Source organism: Pogona vitticeps, chromosome 4 (genome assembly GCF_051106095.1).
Source record: "Pogona vitticeps strain Pit_001003342236 chromosome 4, PviZW2.1, whole genome shotgun sequence".
NCBI classification, from domain to species: Eukaryota; Metazoa; Chordata; class Lepidosauria; order Squamata; family Agamidae; genus Pogona; species Pogona vitticeps.
In genome coordinates this window covers 158,181,853-158,200,923 of record NC_135786.1, presented here as the reverse complement: position 1 = coordinate 158,200,923, position 19,071 = coordinate 158,181,853, and the positions used below count along the sequence as shown (strand labels likewise).

At 40.2% G+C, this 19,071-nt stretch overlaps 2 protein-coding genes across 7 annotated transcripts in view; one reads left to right on the top strand and one right to left on the bottom strand.

Annotated features, from left to right (window-relative positions):
• Positions 1 to 7,200, bottom strand: part of PRP4K (pre-mRNA processing factor kinase PRP4K) — a 37,152-nt gene extending 29,952 nt beyond the window's left edge. For all 4 annotated transcript variants that reach the window (XM_072998573.2, XM_072998575.2, XM_072998574.2 and 1 more), the window contains exon 1: positions 5,885 to 7,200. In XM_072998573.2, coding sequence (XP_072854674.2) covers positions 5,885 to 5,928 — 44 coding nt within the window. In that variant the 5' untranslated portion in view covers positions 5,929 to 7,200. The remainder of the gene's footprint in view (positions 1 to 5,884) is intronic.
• A 303-nt stretch (positions 7,201 to 7,503) lies between these two features.
• Positions 7,504 to 19,071, top strand: part of LOC110077083 (uncharacterized) — a 34,515-nt gene continuing 22,947 nt past the window's right edge. The window contains exons 1-3 of one of the 3 annotated variants that reach the window (XM_020789795.3): positions 7,504 to 11,846; positions 12,633 to 12,783; positions 16,526 to 17,118. In XM_020789795.3, coding sequence (XP_020645454.3) covers positions 16,554 to 17,118 — 565 coding nt within the window. In that variant the 5' untranslated portion in view covers positions 7,504 to 11,846; positions 12,633 to 12,783; positions 16,526 to 16,553. Of the gene's footprint in view, positions 11,847 to 12,554; positions 12,784 to 16,525; positions 17,119 to 19,071 lie in introns of all 3 variants that reach the window. The other 2 variants (XM_020789798.3, XM_020789794.3) reach the window with 2 other exon arrangements.

The following is a 19,071-nucleotide window of genomic DNA, read 5'->3' as shown; positions in this document are numbered from 1 at the left end:
GTATCGTTTTTCTGATATTCCAAGTCAGAAAAATGACTTGGAAAAATGAAGATTAGACTAGATCCTTCATAAATCTATTCTAATCTTCAGTAAGTTTTTACAAATTCTGTTTAACCATTATCAAGTATAGCATCGATAATCTTATAATCTGTATTTAACAAAGATTAGTGTCCAGTTTCTCTGAATTCTTGCCTTGGTTTGAAGCATACATTTTAACTATGTATGTTTCAAACCAAGCTCTTGGAATCTAGTAACTTGCAAAGCTTCATGAAATATTTTTAACAGTCTACAAGGCATTAAAACCACTAAATTCCTGACATAATTCCTCAATAATAACATCAGGGCCTGGTGTTTTCCCTTTCTTAACGAATCTAATCACACTTTCCAATTCTTGGACTAGACAAGGGCCTTCAGTTGCTCCATCTGCTTACTCCCCCTAAGAGTAAGCAAATCCACATCCTTCAAACATTTGTTTATCTCATCCTTAGGAGGGTTGCTAAGTCTATACAAACGTTTATGAAAATCTAAAAAATTGTTAGTTACTTCTTACTGGGTAGTTCTGTCTGGTCTTTGTATATCATTAATTTGTGGAGATATTTCTTTTTTGTTCAGAGATTTGCCAAAGAATTCCCAGGCTTATTTCCTGACTCAAAAATTATCTGCCTCACATATATGAATTAGTAGTTGAATGATCATTCGATAACTTTATCTTATCACATGCCTTCTCTAGCTTTCATTTACTATCTTCTGAGTCTGTAGCTTATCAGATGCCTCCAGGCTACTTATCTGTTTCAGTGTATTAGTACTTTCTTTCTTTCAAAAAATATATTCTGCCAGAAAGAAACTTGCCATACATCAAAGCACTAAATACATTAGATATTACTGACATAGTACTGAGATATATTTGCCACTAACTCCCTATTATTCAGCAGGAAAGCATTTAATTCCTATTCTCCTCAACCTTTTTTTAAACACAATACAGTGGTGCCTCGTATAACGAGTGCACCGTTGAACGATGAATCCGCATTGCGATGCGGATTTCCCTATCGCTAATGCGAGGGCACGCTCGCATTACGATGGGGGAACAGCTGTTCTGCGGCTCCAAAATGGCCGCCAGAACACAAAAAAATGGGTGCCGGTACACCCAAGATGGCCACCGGAACAAAAAAATGGCCACTGGTACACCCAAGATGGCCGCCAGAACAAAAAAATGGCCACCGGAACACCCAAGATGGCCGCCGGAACAAAAAAATGGCCACTGGTACACCCAAGATGGACGCCAGAACACAAAAATGGGCACCGGTACACCCAAAATGGCCACCAGGACGCTCAAAATGGCCACCGGAACAAGGGAAGACATCGGAGAACGGTGAGTTTTGGGCCCAATTGGGGTTTTTGATCCGTTTTACGATGTTTTCCCATAGCGAAGGTTAATCCGGAACGGATTAACCTCGCTATGCGGGGCACCACTGTACATTATACAACATGGAGGTACATGGCCTGCATAGACCTTAGCTTCAATATCAACACTAATTATACTTTTAGTTAAATATAGTGATAACAATATAATCTAAGTAAAACTTATCTATGGGAACAAAATGCTTAATCTTTCTTTTTCAGATATTATATTTTCATGTATCTACATAGGGTAGATTTTGTAGCCTAGTTTGAAATATATTTTGGACCTTGACTATTAGACATGGTGGACTTATCATAGTCTGGGTCAACTTTTTATTTATTTGTTTGTTTGTTTTGTATCCTGCCCATCTGGTCTATACGACCACTCTAGACCACTGGTTCTTAACCTTGGGTTACTCAGGAGTTTTGGACTGCAACTCCCAGAAGCCTTCACCACCAGCTGTCCTGACTGGGGTTTCTGGGAGTTGCAGTTCAAAAGCATCCGAGTAGCAAAGGTTAAGAACCACTGCTCTAGACGACCACTATGGCATGAAGATCACCACAAAAGATTGTATCTTTACATGGTTGGGCAGAAGATAAGTAATTGATTCCCCACAGAACTGTGTTTGCTCTTTCTTTGAAGGATAAATACATCACAACTGCTTTTAAAATACTGACTACTTTTTAAATGTTTATGCAACTGATTAATGTTGGCTGCTCATCATTATTCTTAGAATTCCCTGCTACTCATTGTGTAATGATTTGTGATTAAACATTTTAACAACAGAAGAATTTTCATTTTTATAATTACTCTTGAAGAAAAAGACCTTAATTCTTATAAAGTGTGAATATGATCAATTACTGTAGCAGTTATAAGCATGATAGTACTTTGTGGCTGAAAGCTTACTGTTAGTGTTGTAGTTCACACCAGAGTAGGCCCACTGGATCAGTGGAGATTAGTGAGGCAATTCCTTCATAAGTTCTATTAAAGCTTCAAATGGACCTACTTTAGTTCCAATTTACTACAATCACCAAATTCCTACTACTTCAATGGACTACCCAAGTATGACTCAATGCACTAAACAGGATTTCAGTCATTTAGACACAGTCATTTGGGATATTTAGACACTAACCAGAATCCTATGAATGTGCAATTTGTATGAATTCTAATGATTTCTGGCAGTCTCTCATACAACTCTGACTAAACTTTCCTTCTTTTAATTTCTTATCAACTTATTTTACAGCTGTGCCAGAATACAATGCACAATTTATAATTTGGGATATAAAACAATACTACTTAGAATATTTAGGAAAAGCAGAGACCAATTCTATGTATTATAAGCCAATTTAAAAATATCTGACACTGAGCACAATAAATGTGATCAAAGGCCATGGTTGGTACATATCACAAACAAGCATGCTGTCAGAGCAGTGTCAATGAACTTCTTCTGTTCTTTCAGTTGAATCAAATCTCTTTAGGAAAAAAAAACCAAGGAGACACTGTGGATTGAGCGTTTGGAAGCAGACATTAATAAAGAGGAGTTAAAACAATGTTGTTCAGTAGTTGAAAATTAAAAAGGTGCACCAGATCAAAGTGTCTCAATGCCCAATTGATGTAACTCCTTCAGTATAACTTTTAGTAGCAAGCTGTCAAAGGTTATACCAGCATAAATATGCAATAGGATTCCAGTTAGTATTTCTTTCCATCTGTGTAACTGAAATTGATTTATGACACTGAAACATTTTGTTTCTGCTTTATTAAATTTTAGGCACATTTGGTGTTGTAATTTTTTTTTGCCTACAACATTCTTACCAGGAGAAAGACAGCACAGAAGCAAAACAAAATAATGTAGTAAAGTGAGCAATCAGGCTAAAAGGGCAGCAGAAACAGGATACTTGCGTTCCAAATGAGTCTGAAGATCACCAGAAGGTGGCATGTAGGAATCCATAAGCAAAAAAGCCCAGTACTAGTTATCATCTAAATAGAAGCGCTAAAGGTGCAAAAATACATTTCAAACCTGCAGTTTGTCTACAATATACGCAGGATGCATTTTCTAGTTACCATATTTTTTCATGTATAAGATACTACTTTTTCCTAAAATCATTACACTAAAATTGAGGAGCATCTTTTACACAGAAGTAAACTGAGGAGAGAAAATGGCCCATATCTTGCCTCTGTAAACAGGCTTCCTTCAGTCATGAGGCTTAGCTTTCTACAATCAGATCTAGCTTCCTCCAATCACGAGCCTTATGGAACTAATGTCAGCTGATGCTGAACAAACCAAATGGAACACACCTCGTTGGAGGTGGAGCCTGTTGACCCAGATGCAACAGGCACTTGTAATGTCCAAGCGTTCTTGAGCCCAGAGGCTGAATACTCAAAGCTAATTTTTTGGGTTAGAAAAGTGGGGGGAATCTTATAAACAGGGGTGTCTTATAAACGGTAAAATACAGTATTTAAATCAAGGGTAGGAAAATACTGCATGAAGGTCACATGTGTCCCACTTCACTGAACATTCTGTACCCATGTCCTTTTAAGGTTGTGTGTGCGCCATCAAGGGGTCAATAGAACCATGTCCTTGTCCCCTTCTATTCTGGGACAGAAGGGCTTTTTCAAATACAAAGCAACTCCCGGTCACAGCTGTTAAATACAAGATAATGGGAAAAAATTAAAATACACTGCCAGGTGACCATTGTACTTTGGTCTGTACTTACAGGGCCTTAGTTATTCATAGTCACTGCTATCCAACTCCATACACAAGACAAGGGCTGAAACCCTGTTGCTTAGCATAGTAGAGAAGGCCCATTTGCATCAAAGGAACTTACAGAACAGCTGACTCACCAAATTCTCACTGAATGGGCCTATGCCAGTGTGACCTACTACTATGCTAAGCAATAGAATTTCAGCCAAGATCTTACAATTTTATTTTTTTACTTCTCACAGTTACATTTCCATTATGTATAAGATGCAAGATTCCTTTATATGTCATATCTTTAAGAAACTCGCCCCCAAACTTAATTTTTAATTAAAAGCATTCCAATAATAATTAAGAATCTTGTGGCACACTTATGAGTAACCAGTTTTATTTAGCATGCACTTTTGCACATATAAGCTACTTCTTCCTCATCTGCATGGAGCACAATATGCAATCCACAGGTTTATATATTTATAGTGGTTCCTCGCATTACGATGTTAATTTGTTCCAGCGAAATCACTGTAGAACAAAAACATCGTAAAGCGATTTTTAAAAGCCCATAGAAACACATTAAAACCCGATTACTGCGTTCCTATGGGCTTGAAACTCACAGTCCAGCGAAAATCCTCCATAGCGCAGCTATTTTTGCTGCCCGTGCAGCGAGGAATCCGTCCCAGAAAACAGCGGGCGGCCATTTTTTTTACCCAGTGGCAATTTTGAAACTGCCGATCAATTGTGCGAAAATCTTCGTTTTGCAATAATTGGTTAGCGAAGCAGGTAACCGATCATCGCAAAACGATGATCGGTTTCCCTATAGGAAACATTTTGCAATCGCAAAAACTTCTTTATGCAATTTCATCGTTAAACGAAGCGTTCGTCTTGCGAGGCACCACTGTACTGGTTCTGGGGTGGGAATGAATGAAACAAGATACAGAAAATGACAGATGTTTTAGGAAGATTTGTGAAGCACCTCCACATAGCTAATAACCTGTAACTGTTGGAGTGGGAGCACATATGACAGACACAGTTACCTCATGTTACAAACACTGTACATATCATACATTATACAAAAGTACTGATTTTACCATAAATAGTAAAACTATAAAAGTGCCAAGGGAGAGACTGTGTCTAACTCCTGAAAACCAATTTCACTCGCAAGTCAATAGAATTGCCGACCATTTCCCTGCACGTTCAACGTATGGAAGAAATAACTAAAAATATTAACAAAGCATAACGTGAAAATATGAGACACACAATCCCTTTAAATGAGGGGGACAAAGAAACAAGAGTAAGGCCAGCCTTTAAACCAAGAGGCTTCCATGGTTTAACTATTCTTTTTCCAGTAACTCTTAACTAGGCCCAACAAAAGAGCCCGCAGACAGTTCGGTCCGAGGGCCTCAAAATGCGGCACCCTTTCCGTGCGAGGGCGGGGATTCACGTTGTCGAGACTCGAGGGCCAAGCGGGAAAAATAACAGCCCAATCAAGCATCGATGCAGGCGGGGTGTATGGAAGGCAATGCCTTGCGAGAGTGAAGGACGGGGGCCACAGCGCTTCTGAGCTCAAGAAGAAGCGGGTGCTGGAGAGAAACTTGTCGCATTCCAGCATCAGCCACCAGGCCCAAGAAAGGCCCCCCTCGCGACCGTTATAACGGCCCAGCTGTCGTAGGCTCCCGGCTTCTCTTCCTTCTTTCTCTTCATCTCACTCCCTTGCTGTTCCCTCGCAGAAAAACGGCTAACAACAACCAAGCTATTTCAATATAAATATATAGGTATACATATGCTATTCTTACCCGCGTCCCCGCACTGCTAACTCCATTACCGTCGCCGCGGCCATTTTGAACTTCCGAACTCCTTCGCCAACGCCACTGGGTGCTAGTGAGGAGATTAGGACGCCGCGCACGCGCACTTAGAACACAACCCAAGGGAACAGAAGGTGGAGCGCTGGAACTTGCTAGCTAGTCGATTCAGGAGCCGGAAATGAAGTAAAGGAAGTGGGGAAGAAAAAACTCACATCCGGGTGCTGGGGTGGTGATGAAAGAGAGATAACTTGATAGGGATTCACGAATTCAGACATATTGCGGCTTCCTAGTTGGGTGGGGCTATATGCGGAGCTGATATGGTCATCATAGAGAGCAAGGGGATAGAGCGGCTTAGAGGTCTGTTTAATGACTGTTTCTACCTCGCATTGGAAATTCTTCTATTTTTTTTCGTCTCTATGTTCTTAGGTCCTGAAAGGAGAGCGGGTGGAATCAGAAAATGGAACATTCTGTCTTAGGGGGCGTCTCTAAAGAGATACCTGTCGGCTGCTCAGTTTATTCAGAGATTTTTCAGAGAGGCTGGTGGAGCATTTTAAAGGCGAATTCATTTTATTATGGACGAACTTTTCGTTCATTCCTACTTACTTAGTCAGAAATATGAAGAGATAATTATTGTTCATAAGCTTGGGTGGGTGGAAATTATGGTAAGAAATTGAAATGCAAACAGTTGATAATTACTGTAAAGATGACTTTTAACAACAATCTTAACAAAAACACACACAAAAAAAGCAAAAAAAGACGTGGAATCTTAAGGACAAACTGCTATATTTTAATATAAGTTCTCGTGAAACATGCTCTCTTTATCAGACATATGAGTTAAAATACAGAGACTAAAATATTCATTAGATGTTTCATAATACATAATTAGTAAATAGTCATCAAGAGAGCTGGTGTATTTAGCCTGTGATATCGGCGGGAGGATAGGATTACATAGTTAGGGAAAATAGCCAAGTACTCTGCCTTGAAGTCACTGGTAAAGAAGTAGGATAAAAGAGTAATCAGTAGTAAATAAAAGTATTATATACACTGTTAATACAAGCATTTTTACATTGATGATCAGAATATGACCTATGCTGTCACAGAAAATCTTTTTCCTGTTCAATGTACAAGATGTAAAACAACCTTCTGATTAATTTTTGTTCAGCCGTTTTGCATTGTAATCTAATAAATTCAGACATATGTTTGTGTTTGGCAAGTTAAAACAATTGTTATTTTCATGTATTTTAAATTTTTTTTCTGTTGACTTTTTACATATCTGCTTTCATATAATCATGTCAGGGAAGCTCAAACAAAAATGGATGCAAATGGCACAAGTAGCCAGAAAAATGTACTAAAAGTGCAAATGGCATAAGTAGCCAGAAAAATGTACTAAAAGCTGAACAACTGGAGCTTAGATGACAGAAATGTAAAGCAGGGACAGTTTAAAGCAGTGGTGTCGAACTGTGGCCCTCCAGATGTTCTTGGACTTCAACTCCCAGAAGCCTTCACCACCACCTCTGCTGGCCAGGATTTCTGGGAGTTGAAGGCCAAGAACATCTGGAGGGCCACAGTTCGACACCACTGGTTTAAAGGGCCTGGCAGTAGAATCTTTGCCGGAATGGCATAAAAATAGGCACAATGCAAGCCACCACTGAAATGGCCATTCCCTAATAACCATCTGTTGCTCTTCACTCAATCCGATCAGCAGGAAAAGGCCTTCAGAATAATATCTTAATATCTAGATAGGTGTACATGGAGAGAAGCTGTTCTTCAAGCATCTTTTCCCCAGATCATGAAAGGGTGTAAAAATAAATAAATACTGAATTTGGTTCAACTATAAACAGATGTTGACCATTTTGCACATTGAGGTCTTCGTGGGAAATTGAATCAAAACATGCCTCAACCACATTTTGTTTACTTTTCAATGCACATGTAGCTGTCCACTTGTAACACTGTAAGAGAGAGATTATCTGTAAAGAAGAACACTGGTAAGGCCACACCTGGAGTATAGCGTACACTTCTGGTCGCCGCACCTCAAAAAAGACATGGAACTGGAAAAGGTGCAGAAGAGAGTGACTAAAATGATGACTGGGCTGGGGCACCTCCCTTGTGAGGAAAGGCTAGTGTTTGGGGCTCTTTAGTCTAGAGAAAAGGCGCCTGAGGGGAGATGTCACGCACCCCCAGTGACCCCTGTGTGTTTTGCCCCTTACCCAGGTTCACCTTTCGGCACGACTTGTTCTTTTCACTTTTATTCGCTGCCACCAGAGGATATTATCCTCACTATATCAATTATGACCCTCACACTATTGCTGCCAAATATAACAAGGTTTATTTATGGATTAGTAAGTAAATCACAGATGGAAAATCATAGATGTTCTATTAATAAACGTGGATTTGATTACTTATAACCTTGCTTTTACTGTATTCATTTACTTTAATCAAGGTCTCAATATATTCTCTGTCTATATACTTCTACCTTATTTGCCGGTGTATAAGGCGACTGGGTGTATAAGACGACCCCCAACATTCCCACTCAGAATGTAGAGTTTGTTATATACTTGCTGTATAAGACTACCCCCTCTTCCGCATGCGTGATTCTGCTTTGGCTGCATCATGGGGAAGAGTTCCTTTTGCCCCTTTTGGTTCCTTTTCGGAGAGAGCCAGGGTTTGCTGGAAGAAGGAACAGCAGGGAGGCGTCAGCCATTTTGAGAGGCAGCAGCCATGTGGTCGCATCTCAAAATGGCTGCCGCCTCTCTGCTGTTCCCAACAGTCAGCTGTTCGGTGCTAGAGTCAGGCTGTTCCCAGGCTAGGAGCAGGGCTCTACCCGGTCTTACTACCAGGTAAGTGACTTCGCTGGGAGAGAGGGAGTGTTTGCTGGTCATGCACCCGCCGTACAAGACGACCCCCCCCACTTGGAGGCATGTTTTTCAGCCCAAAAAGTCATATTGTATGCCGGCAAAACTCTTTACTATTCTCTAACAAACCAACTGTCCAATATCTTGTCAACACTTCACAGTCTTCTCCCTGACTGACTCTCTGTCACATAGTTCTCTCGACTCCGCTCCTCCTGTCTTGTCATAGGCTCCTGCACTAGAGCTCTAAAATGACTGACAGGAGTGACATGTGGGCTGTCCGCCACAGGGGACATGACTGAGACGTATACAGTGGGGTCTTGACTTAAGAACGGCTTGAGTTAAGAACATTTTGACTTAAGAACCGCTCTCATAGGAAAATATTGACTTGACTTAAGTACTTAGATTTGAGTTAAGAACTGAAAAAAAACCACGTGGGAGGCAGGGAAAGTGCAAAATTTGAACTTTCAGTTAACTGTTGGCCAGTGAAAAGGGTGCCTGTCTGCTTCCTCACTCCTCCCAGCGTTTAGAGAGTGGATTGGGAGACAGTCTTCAGACTGCCTGGTACTGTACTGCCTGGACTGTATTTTCCCTGCCTTCCCTGAACCTTTCTTGACCTAAGAAAAAAAGAAACAAAATATCCCCCTCTAGTGGTCGAAGGCAGAATAGCAGCTTCCCATTAGTTTCTATGGACGGAAAAGAGCAGATACGGATCAAATGGTTTTCAATGCATTCCTATGGGAAATGCAGATTTGACCTGAGAACTTTTTGATTTGAGAACCGCCTTCCAATACGGATTAAGTTCTCAAGTCAAGACCCCACTGTAAAATTATGCAAGGGATGGAAAAAGTGGATAGATGAAAGCTCTTTTCCCTCTCACAGAATACCAGAATCAGGAGACATCCACTCCAATTGAGTGTTGGGAGAATGAGAACAGAAAAAAAAATTCTTTACCTAGTATGTTGTTAGTCTGTGGAACTCCTTGCCACAGGATGTGGTGATGGGCTCTGGCCTAGATGGCTTTAAAAGGGGACTGGACCAATTCCTGGAGGAAAAGTCCATCACAGTTTACAAGCCATGACTGGGATGTATAATCTCCAAGCTTTAAAGGAAGGTAATTCAAAATGCCAGATGCAAATGAGTGGTATCAGGAGACAGGTGTGCTCCCAGAGGGATCTGGTAGGGCCAGGGAGAGACAGGAAGCTGGACTAGATGGGCCCTTGGCCTGATCCAGCAGGACTCTTGTTATGTTCTAATTGCTTGAAATTCTCTATTTAAAACCAGCAGTTTGCCACAGGTCTCCCTGTACAAGATCAGCCTTAGATTTGATACATAAACACTCTTGTATAAGTCGTTATGTCAAACTGATAAAAATTATAGGACACTTAAAAGATCTAACAGCCTGGGGTGGGGTAGAGTGCAGTGAGGGGAGATTGGGCATCCATTAATGGAGTCACTTCCATCAGTGTAGCTTGGAGGGGGAGGTCTTCTCTCTCTATTGCAACATCCCAAGAACCCTACAAACATGCTGCATAGGGCAGGAGAACTATCTGGAGCCAATTTTTGGGTGGTTCTGGGACTGCAGACCTTCACCATAATGGATTTGAGCAAGTAGATATTATTTTCACCAAGAATGGTTTCAGTGGCAGAGTCTTTTCTCCAAAATGATTGCACAGCAAGATTAATTAAATTTAGATTATAGATTCTTTGCAGGTAGAAAGCTGGTTTTTAAAATATTATTTTATTTTTTTAATACATATGTAGACCTTTTCTTAATTGAGGTTAACAAAGTGATTATTACATGTAAAGAATACAAAAGTATTAAACTCCGCATTTTACAACACAAGTGAAACAACCATAAGATTAAAGCAATGGCTACCAAACAATCTTTAACTCAGTAAAACATTATGTTCTCGGGGAGTGTCTAATCATCATCCAATCCAAGTGAAACAGCTCTAAATCACATTGATTTAATTGGGATAATTGCTATGTATGTACATTAAATCAGAAGAGAAGACTCCCTGGAAAAGACTCTGATGTTGGGAAAGTGTGAAGGCAGGAGGAGAAGGGGACGACAGAGGATGAGGTGGTTGGACAGTGTCATCAAAGCGACCAACATGAATTTGACCCAATTTAATTAATACCAAACTTATTCCATGCTGCTAACATCAGTTGAATTCTTTCATTGTTTAATGTGGAATGAAGGCACATGTCTTGGGCTTACAGAAATTTGTGCATTATGTGACTACAGTACTAGAAGAATAAATTTCAAATATCTGTTTATTCTGATATATTATATATTGCATTCAAGGTCTGGAAGGAGAGTAAGTATTGTTCTTGCCTTGAATGATCAAATTTAACTTATATGGCATATTTTATTTTGTTACATTATTTAAAATAACCAGAAACATACTTCACATGGATGTCTGTGTGGTTTGGAACACTGCTTATACAAGCTGCTACGTGGATGTTAAACATAATTGTAATGTAACCTCAATTAGAATATTCTTTTCCATAGGAAAGGTGGTTTGTGAGAAATGCCACAGATGGCATAAATACGTCTAGAAAAGTGGTTGCCTCCCCTTTGAGAAACATAGTTTTTTCACCATCCTTAAAAGCTAAACAATTGCTGTGGCACGAGTTGCCTTAATAAAGGAATTATGAAACTAATAAAGATACAGTAGTTAAAATTTGCCAGGTCAAAGCCTGAAAATAAAGATCAGGGATGCAGCGTGTTCTGAAATAAGGAGTTTTTATGTAAAGACTATCTGGAATTCTGCACTGAGGCACTTTGTACACATTCCCTTACTATTTAAAGAGGAGGGTGTCAGAGTCCGCAAAAGGCTGCTTTGGATGCTGAAGTTAGTAAAGAGAAGCAGGACAAGGTTGGGAGGAACGGAAACAGAGTGAAATCAATGGAAGCAAAGTGTCTCCCCCGCTAAGCAAAGTGGAATATTCCTACCCCCACCTTTGGCCAAGCTTTATGTGCCTATCATTTGCAGGCCTTGTGCATCTGTTTTTTTCCCCCCAGGATAACTAGCAGAGGCTGAAGATCTCAAATTATTAATATAATTTCATGGAACTTTTAACTGTGGATTGAAAAGGTATTTTTTTGATAGTCCTATACGAGCCTAGGGCTGAATGGGAGCAGGAAGGAGGAAATCGTTAGGGTTTGTTTGGCTGCCTTTTAGAAAGCGGAGCATTGAGGAATGAGGGCTTGCTTGATAAATTGTGGAATAAGCTTCTAATTGGTGACGTCTTCCTTAATTATAATTTTAAAGCCTGGTTCCTGCGTCATGTAAAGAAAAAAGCAAGTCTATTTACCTAACTTTCTCTCTTTGTTAGATTAGTAGTATAGAAGAGGTCACTCAATATGCTGTCGATATGCAGTTAATACTGTCAAGAAGATTTATGCCATGTTATGCATTTTGAATTGCCTGTAAGAAACCTTGTACTGTAAAAACATTTGGCTTCTGTGGTGCTAGGGGGGGTCTGTCTGTTTCATCAAAAAGAGTCAGGCTGCAGTAAATGCATTAATAAATGCATTAGTACTGAAAGTGCCAGGGACTATTTGTTGTCTTCATAGGGTAATTTTAGTCCTGTCGATTCTGGATTTGTTTGCAAGCAAGCTGTTGAGCCTGGCACTCTCGCTTTCTAACCTGAAAATACATGCCCAGTTGTCTTTCAGTGGTTCAGTGTTTCGGACTGCTAGTAAACCCTGAAAACTACAGCTACAGTTGTAATTGCATGGGTCTACTACAGATTCACACAAAAAGTCACAAGACAGATTCTTAACTCTTCTTTTTTTATAGGTGCATACATTTTTACATTCTGAAAATGAATTCAATTCCAAATGTCAATATATTTAACGAACTCGGCTCTTCTTATAGGAAGAAAGGAAACAAACAAACCAGCATGTTAATGTTTGCCTTTGCACTGATGGGCTTTTGAACTTTGTCCAGCCTAGTAAAAAAACTTCTTAGTTGAAGTTCACAGACCGAGATGCTGATCAGGATAACATGGCTTTACAGCACACAAGATGTAAGTCAACAATATATATATATTTAAAAAGTACTACTGAATTTTGAATTCTTGATGTCTGATGAGATTACTGTTCTGGAATATGTGTACATGTAAGAAGGAGAAAATGAAACACATTTAGTTATTTATAGATTTAGGAACTTCCGTTAGTACTGCTGGTCTACCACACTTGTGACAGAAATGTTCAGTTTTAAAATGATGCTGTCATTCCTTGTAAATACACTGCAGTCCTTTTTAACACAAAGAATATATAATCATTACTCGGCTTTGGCAAAGGATTCCTGGGTATTTTACTAAACTTAGCATTTCTGAAATTGACAAGCTTAACCTTTCTCGAAGCAATAAACAGCAGTGTTTTGTAGATGGGGGAAACAGAGCAACTAGTGGAGCTGCTTGGAAAAATGCCACAGGCATCTTTGGAATCATATCCATAACATCATTAGCAGCAAGTAGTATGATTAATGATAATTAATACAATTCTCCCTTTCAAGCCTGCATCATTCATTCATTTTATTTATCATCTTACAAGCCTGAGCATTTCCCTTGCTGTTATCCAGTTCTGGAAGAGCTCTTTAAACTCTTTACTGAAAGAAAGTGTTGAATGCCAGCAAAAATATCCCCCCCCCATCTACAGTAGCAATGTTTCTTCTCCTCTCTGGTCATTTTTCCTTTAAACCTCTGCATTTAAAATTCTTCCTGATTTCTGTTAATTTTATAAGTTTATGCATTGATGGCTTGTCTATGTGACATTCCTGCCTATGGAATTACCCGCCTTCTTCATTTACCACTTTTCCTTCCATCCACCACCTTTCCTTATAGCTGAAGGAAAAATGGCTAAATGGGGAAAGGTCAAGCATTGCTTTGCACATCGCTTCTCTGATTCAGATCCCCTCACTGGTTGTCAGAGATCAGGGGTTGCTTCTCTGTGAAAGCACTGAGTTGAAGGAAAGAACTTCCTCTCTGGTGTAATTTTATGAACTCCACATACTGTTCTGTCATCCTGAGCACCCACACACATTATATGAAAATTATAATACCCATCCTATAGTTTAGGTTTGCTGTAAAATTTGCTAAATTAGCATATACAGATTAAGGGTGGGTGACTAATGGCATCTACAGATGTTGAACTGCAGATCGTATCTCTTTCACTAACAGCTGTACTCCTAGGTTACGTTGGAGTTGCAATTTAACAACATCTGGAAGACCATGAATTGCCCATCCCAGTATAGATTATTACGAACATGCTATATTGCTACAGTCATGTCAAGTACATTATTATGAGCAGTTACTTAGTCAGTTTTTCATGTGAAGATGCATGAGTTTTTTATACCTGATATAGGCCACATTCTACAGAACATAAAGTAACAGAATAGCCTGTAGCCATTGATGTATGTTACATATACAGTACTGCGTGAAAATTACCATCCTAGCCATACTTATTCCCAAGTAAATCTCATTGAAATTACCGTGTTTCCCTGAAAATAAGACAGGGTCTTATATTAATTTTAGCTCCAAAAATGCATTAGGGCTTATTTTCAGGGGATGTTTTTTTTTCATCTACAACCATCTACATTTATTCCAATACAGTCATGTCATCTTCTGGTTGCTGCACAATTGTGGAGGGAGAGGTTTCACTTAACTGGGGCTTATTTTGGGGGTATGGCTTATATTATGAGCATCCTGAAAAATCATATTAGGGCTTATTTTCAGGTTAGGTCTTATTTCGGGGAAACAGGTAGTAAAAGCAGTTTGTCCTTTCAAGTAAGATTAGGCTGTACACTTGAATAATTTTATCATTAAATATCACTTTTCCAATTTTGTTTGGAATTGCACGATCAAATATTTCTATAGAATGTTTATATAGTTTATATGTAGGTACTTATTTTTTACTGTGTTAGGTCTTTCTTCTCCATTCATATTTTAATCTGACGTATTAAAGACCTAATTTATAGCTCTTCCAATATTTTGTAAATGTTTTAAAATCCCAAGTAATTTACAGTTTGTAAAATATCAAACTTGAAAATAATTCAGTTTATTTTTAGTTCATGTGTGGTATTATTGGGATGTGGTGGCACTGAGAGTTAAACCACAGAAGCCTCTATGCTGCAAGGTCAGAAGACCTGCAGTCATAAGATCGAATCCACGCAATAGAGTGAGCTCCCGTCGCTTTTCCCAGCTCCCGCCAACCTAGCAGTTTGAAAGCATGCAAAATGCAAAAATGCAAGTAGATAAATAGGTACCACCTTGGTGGGAAGGTAATGGCGTTCCATGTCTAGTCATGCTGGCCACGTGACCACTGAAGATTGTCTTCGGACAAAAAAATGCTAGCTCTATGGGTTGGAGAGGGAGATAAGCACCGCCACCTAGAGTCGGTCACGACTGGACAAATTGTCAAGGGGAACCTCCACCTTTATCAAGGTATTATCTGTTAAGTCTGGCAAAGGGAGGACTTTTATAATTCCAATGCTGCTGAAAACAGTAAAAAAAAAAACTATGCATAAACTAAGAGATAGTTTCATAAAATTTCCCAAATGTAGTGATGCCCTTCAGTAGTGTGGATTAGAATTCCCATAACGCCCAGCCAGCATAGGAATTGGCTGCACTGGGTGGGAAAGCAATGGGGGGAGTAGTCTTGCAGATCTGAAGCGAACTGGATTGTAGAAGGCTGCCCTATGTTATGTCTCGAATTACTGGAGAATTTGATGAATCCTTTTTATAGTTAGCAAAGTATCAGGTATAAACAACAACTGCACAGAGAAAGCATGAGAGAATAGCTCAAGTATCAGCAGCCCAACACTTTTCACATGGACTAGCACTTCATATGTTAAAATAATTCTGAAAACATTTTAAGTGGAAAAAAAAATTACCTTTACTTAATGTTACTGCCTATAGTTGCAGTCGGAAGAAAAACAGGAAAAAATGGAGTCTCCTCATGTGTGTGTGTGTGTGTGTGTGTGTGTGTGTGTGTGTGTGTGTGTGTGAGAGAGAGAGAGAGAGAGAGAGAGAGAGAGAGAGAGAGAGAGAGAGACTAACTAACAAAGGAAGTAAAACAAACAAACAGGAGGAGGGAATGGCAAGTCAGAAATGGGAAAAATAACTTTAACAATAGGTTAGCATGAAAGGAGAATCCCTTTAGGTTTTACAAGCCACTTCTCACTAATACCGAGTGTTAGAAAGCATGCGAGATTTGTATCCTCTCAACAGAAATCACATTCAGTAGGCAGCAGTGAATCAATCAAGCACAAAAATGTTTTCAGCATTTGCAGTGCTGGACACATACTAATGAAGGGAAGGAGGAGACCTTCAAAAACATTCAAAATGGTAAAGAATGGAATTTGTAGCCTGAATGGAGTGCATGGTTTGGGGTCCATTATACCTGAAGCTCAGTGGTTTAGGTATCTGGCTGTGGAGCCAGAAATTGGGAGTTTGATTCCCCATTGTGGCTCCTAGGAAAAGATCCAGCCTGTGTGGCCTTAGGTAAGCTGCACAGTCCAAGGATGCCCCCAGAAGAAGGGAATGGTAAACCATTTCTAAGTATTATCTACCTGGAAAACCCTGAAAAGGGTCGCCATAAGTCAGAATTGACTTGATGGCACATGATGATGATGATGATGATGATGATGATGATGATGATGATGATGATGATGATGATGTCGTCTGAACGGCAGTAGGTTGGAGAAGGCTGCTGTCTTGAAAAGTGACTTGTGTGCTCTGTCAACCAATTTACACTTCTACTTCACAGCTTCGCACATATAATTATTGAGAAATAGATGGTGCATTTCAACAGAATGAGCCGACGTGGCAACAACTGGGCCTATACTGAGGTCATTGACCTCCTGGATATCTGGGGAGAAGAGAAGATGCAGAAGCTGCTTCAGAGCAGCTACAGAAATATGGACACATTCCAAGTGATTGCGAGCGAGATGGCCCAGCGGGGACACACCCGGACTGCCCAGGAATGCCGGACCAAGACGAAAACGATGCGAAGGGATTACAAGAAGGCCAAGGACAGCACCTCTACGGGTGGGCGTATAACGTGCCCTTTCTATGAGCAGCTGGATAGAATACTGGCTGGCGATTCTGCCTTCCAGCTCCCTCGGAGACTGCAGACCGTCCCACTGCCAGAGGAATCATCTGGAGACACCAATTCCCCCTGTCCCATGGGGGAGGGAGCCATGCCAGCGGGGACAGAGGACTATCATGACAGCCAGGATCAGTCTTCTCCATGCCCACAGATACCAGCCGAGCTCTCAGATTCTGCCACGCCCAGTCCCCTGTTCTACATGACAAGGACGGCAACCTTGAAGCCTGCAAGTATGATTTGGCCAACCACACGTAAGAATTCAGTTACCTGTCTCTGGATTGAACATAAAGTACTATATAATTGCACCTTGTTGTCATCGTTGTCAGCTATTGTGCATTTGACATTCTGCGCAGATAATTAATTTTTATTGATTACTTATGTATTAATAAAAATGTTTCACCCCCTGCCCCCACTTTATATCCAGGGGCCTCCGGGTGGGACATGCACAATAAAAGAAATTAAAACAGGGTGGGCAATCCACTAAGGCTTTTTCTGTGGCTCCTGTTCGCCACCCCAGCTCCCAACCCCCTTCAATTTTCTTTTCCCTCTTAGCAATAAAAGGTGAGTTGCTACTCCTGGAAGCTTCCACAAGGGGTTATTCATAACCTCACATTATCAGGCCTTTGGCTGTAGAATAAATTTGTCTTGCATTATATAACCTCACATAACCTAAGTGGGAAAAACCTAAGTTTTTCAAAAATAGGATGTGATCCTTTTTTTTGGTGGGGATCAAGGTTGGTGTTGTTTTGACATTTTTGGTAACCTATGCAGCTCCTGGAGAGTCTCAGGAGAAAAAAGTTGGATCCCAACCTTCCAAAGTTGCCCATCCCTCATTTGAGACAACATTAAACACAGATTTAGAACTATTTAGAACAGTGTGCACACTGTGTACTAAAGCAGATCTATAACCAGATAGTCATTAGATCCCTAAACATAGCATTATGCTGCTATTGTAAAAGTGTACATAATGCATTTATACTTTTCTTCCTGTTATTATACCTACTAGGTGTTGATAATCAATTTATCCACCAGTTTACAGTTGTGTTCAAAATTATTCAACCCCCAATGCTGTAAAGGGGTTTAGGGACTATAGTGTACATTTGGAATTGTATTCAGAATGAAATCCTACAAGGACATTTTAAAGAACCAAATGCAACTAAAATAACATCAATTGTTTATGTAATACAGTAGTAAATGTTTCTTTTGTGGTTTCTTCATTGCCACAATTATTCAACCCCTTAAAGACTACCACTCTGAAGAAGAGAGGTTCATTCAGGTGTTTTCGATCAGGTATTGAAAACACCTGTGGATGTCACCGAGCACCAATCAAGCATAATAAGCACCAATTAGGCAGCTTTAAAATGACTGTGATACTCAGCTCCTTCTAGACATTTACTGGTGTGGTTACAAACATGGTGAAGTCAAGAGAATGGTCCAGGAAGACAAGAGAAGAGGTAATTTGTCTTCACAGGAAGGGCAATGGCTATAAGAAGATTGCAAAGAAGTTAAACATACCAAGAGACACCATAGGAAGCATCATTCGCAAATTCAAGGCAAAGGGCACTGTTGAAATACTACCTGGTCGTGGAAGAAAGAAGATGCTGACTTCGACTGCTGTGCGCTACCTAAAGCGTAGAGTGGTGAAAAGTCCCTGTGTGACTGCTGAGGAACTGAAAAAAGATTTGTCAGATGTGGGTATAGAAGTTTCAGCTCAGACAATAAGGCGCACACTGCGTAATGAAGGTCACCATGCCAGAACCCCCAGGCGCACCCCCTTGCTGTCTCCCAAGAATAAGAAGAGTCGACTGCAGTATGCCAAAAGTCATGTGGGCAAACCACAAAAGTTGTGGGATAGTGTTCTGTGGACTGATGAAACAAAATTAGAACTGTTTGGGCCCATGGATCAACGCTATGTTTGGAGGAGGAAGAACAAGGCATATGACGAAAAGAACACCTTGCCTACTGTGAAGCATGGCGGAGGGTCAATAATGCTTTGGGGCTGTTTTGCTTCTGCAGGTACAGGGAAGCTTCAGCGTGTACAAGGTACCATGAATTCTCTTCAGTACCAGGAGATATTGGATGAAAATGTGATGCAGTCCGTCACACACCTGAGGCTTGGGAGACGTTGGACCTTTCAACAGGACAATGATCCCAAGCATACCTCCAAGTCCACTAGAGCATGGTTGCAGAGGAAAGGCTGGAAC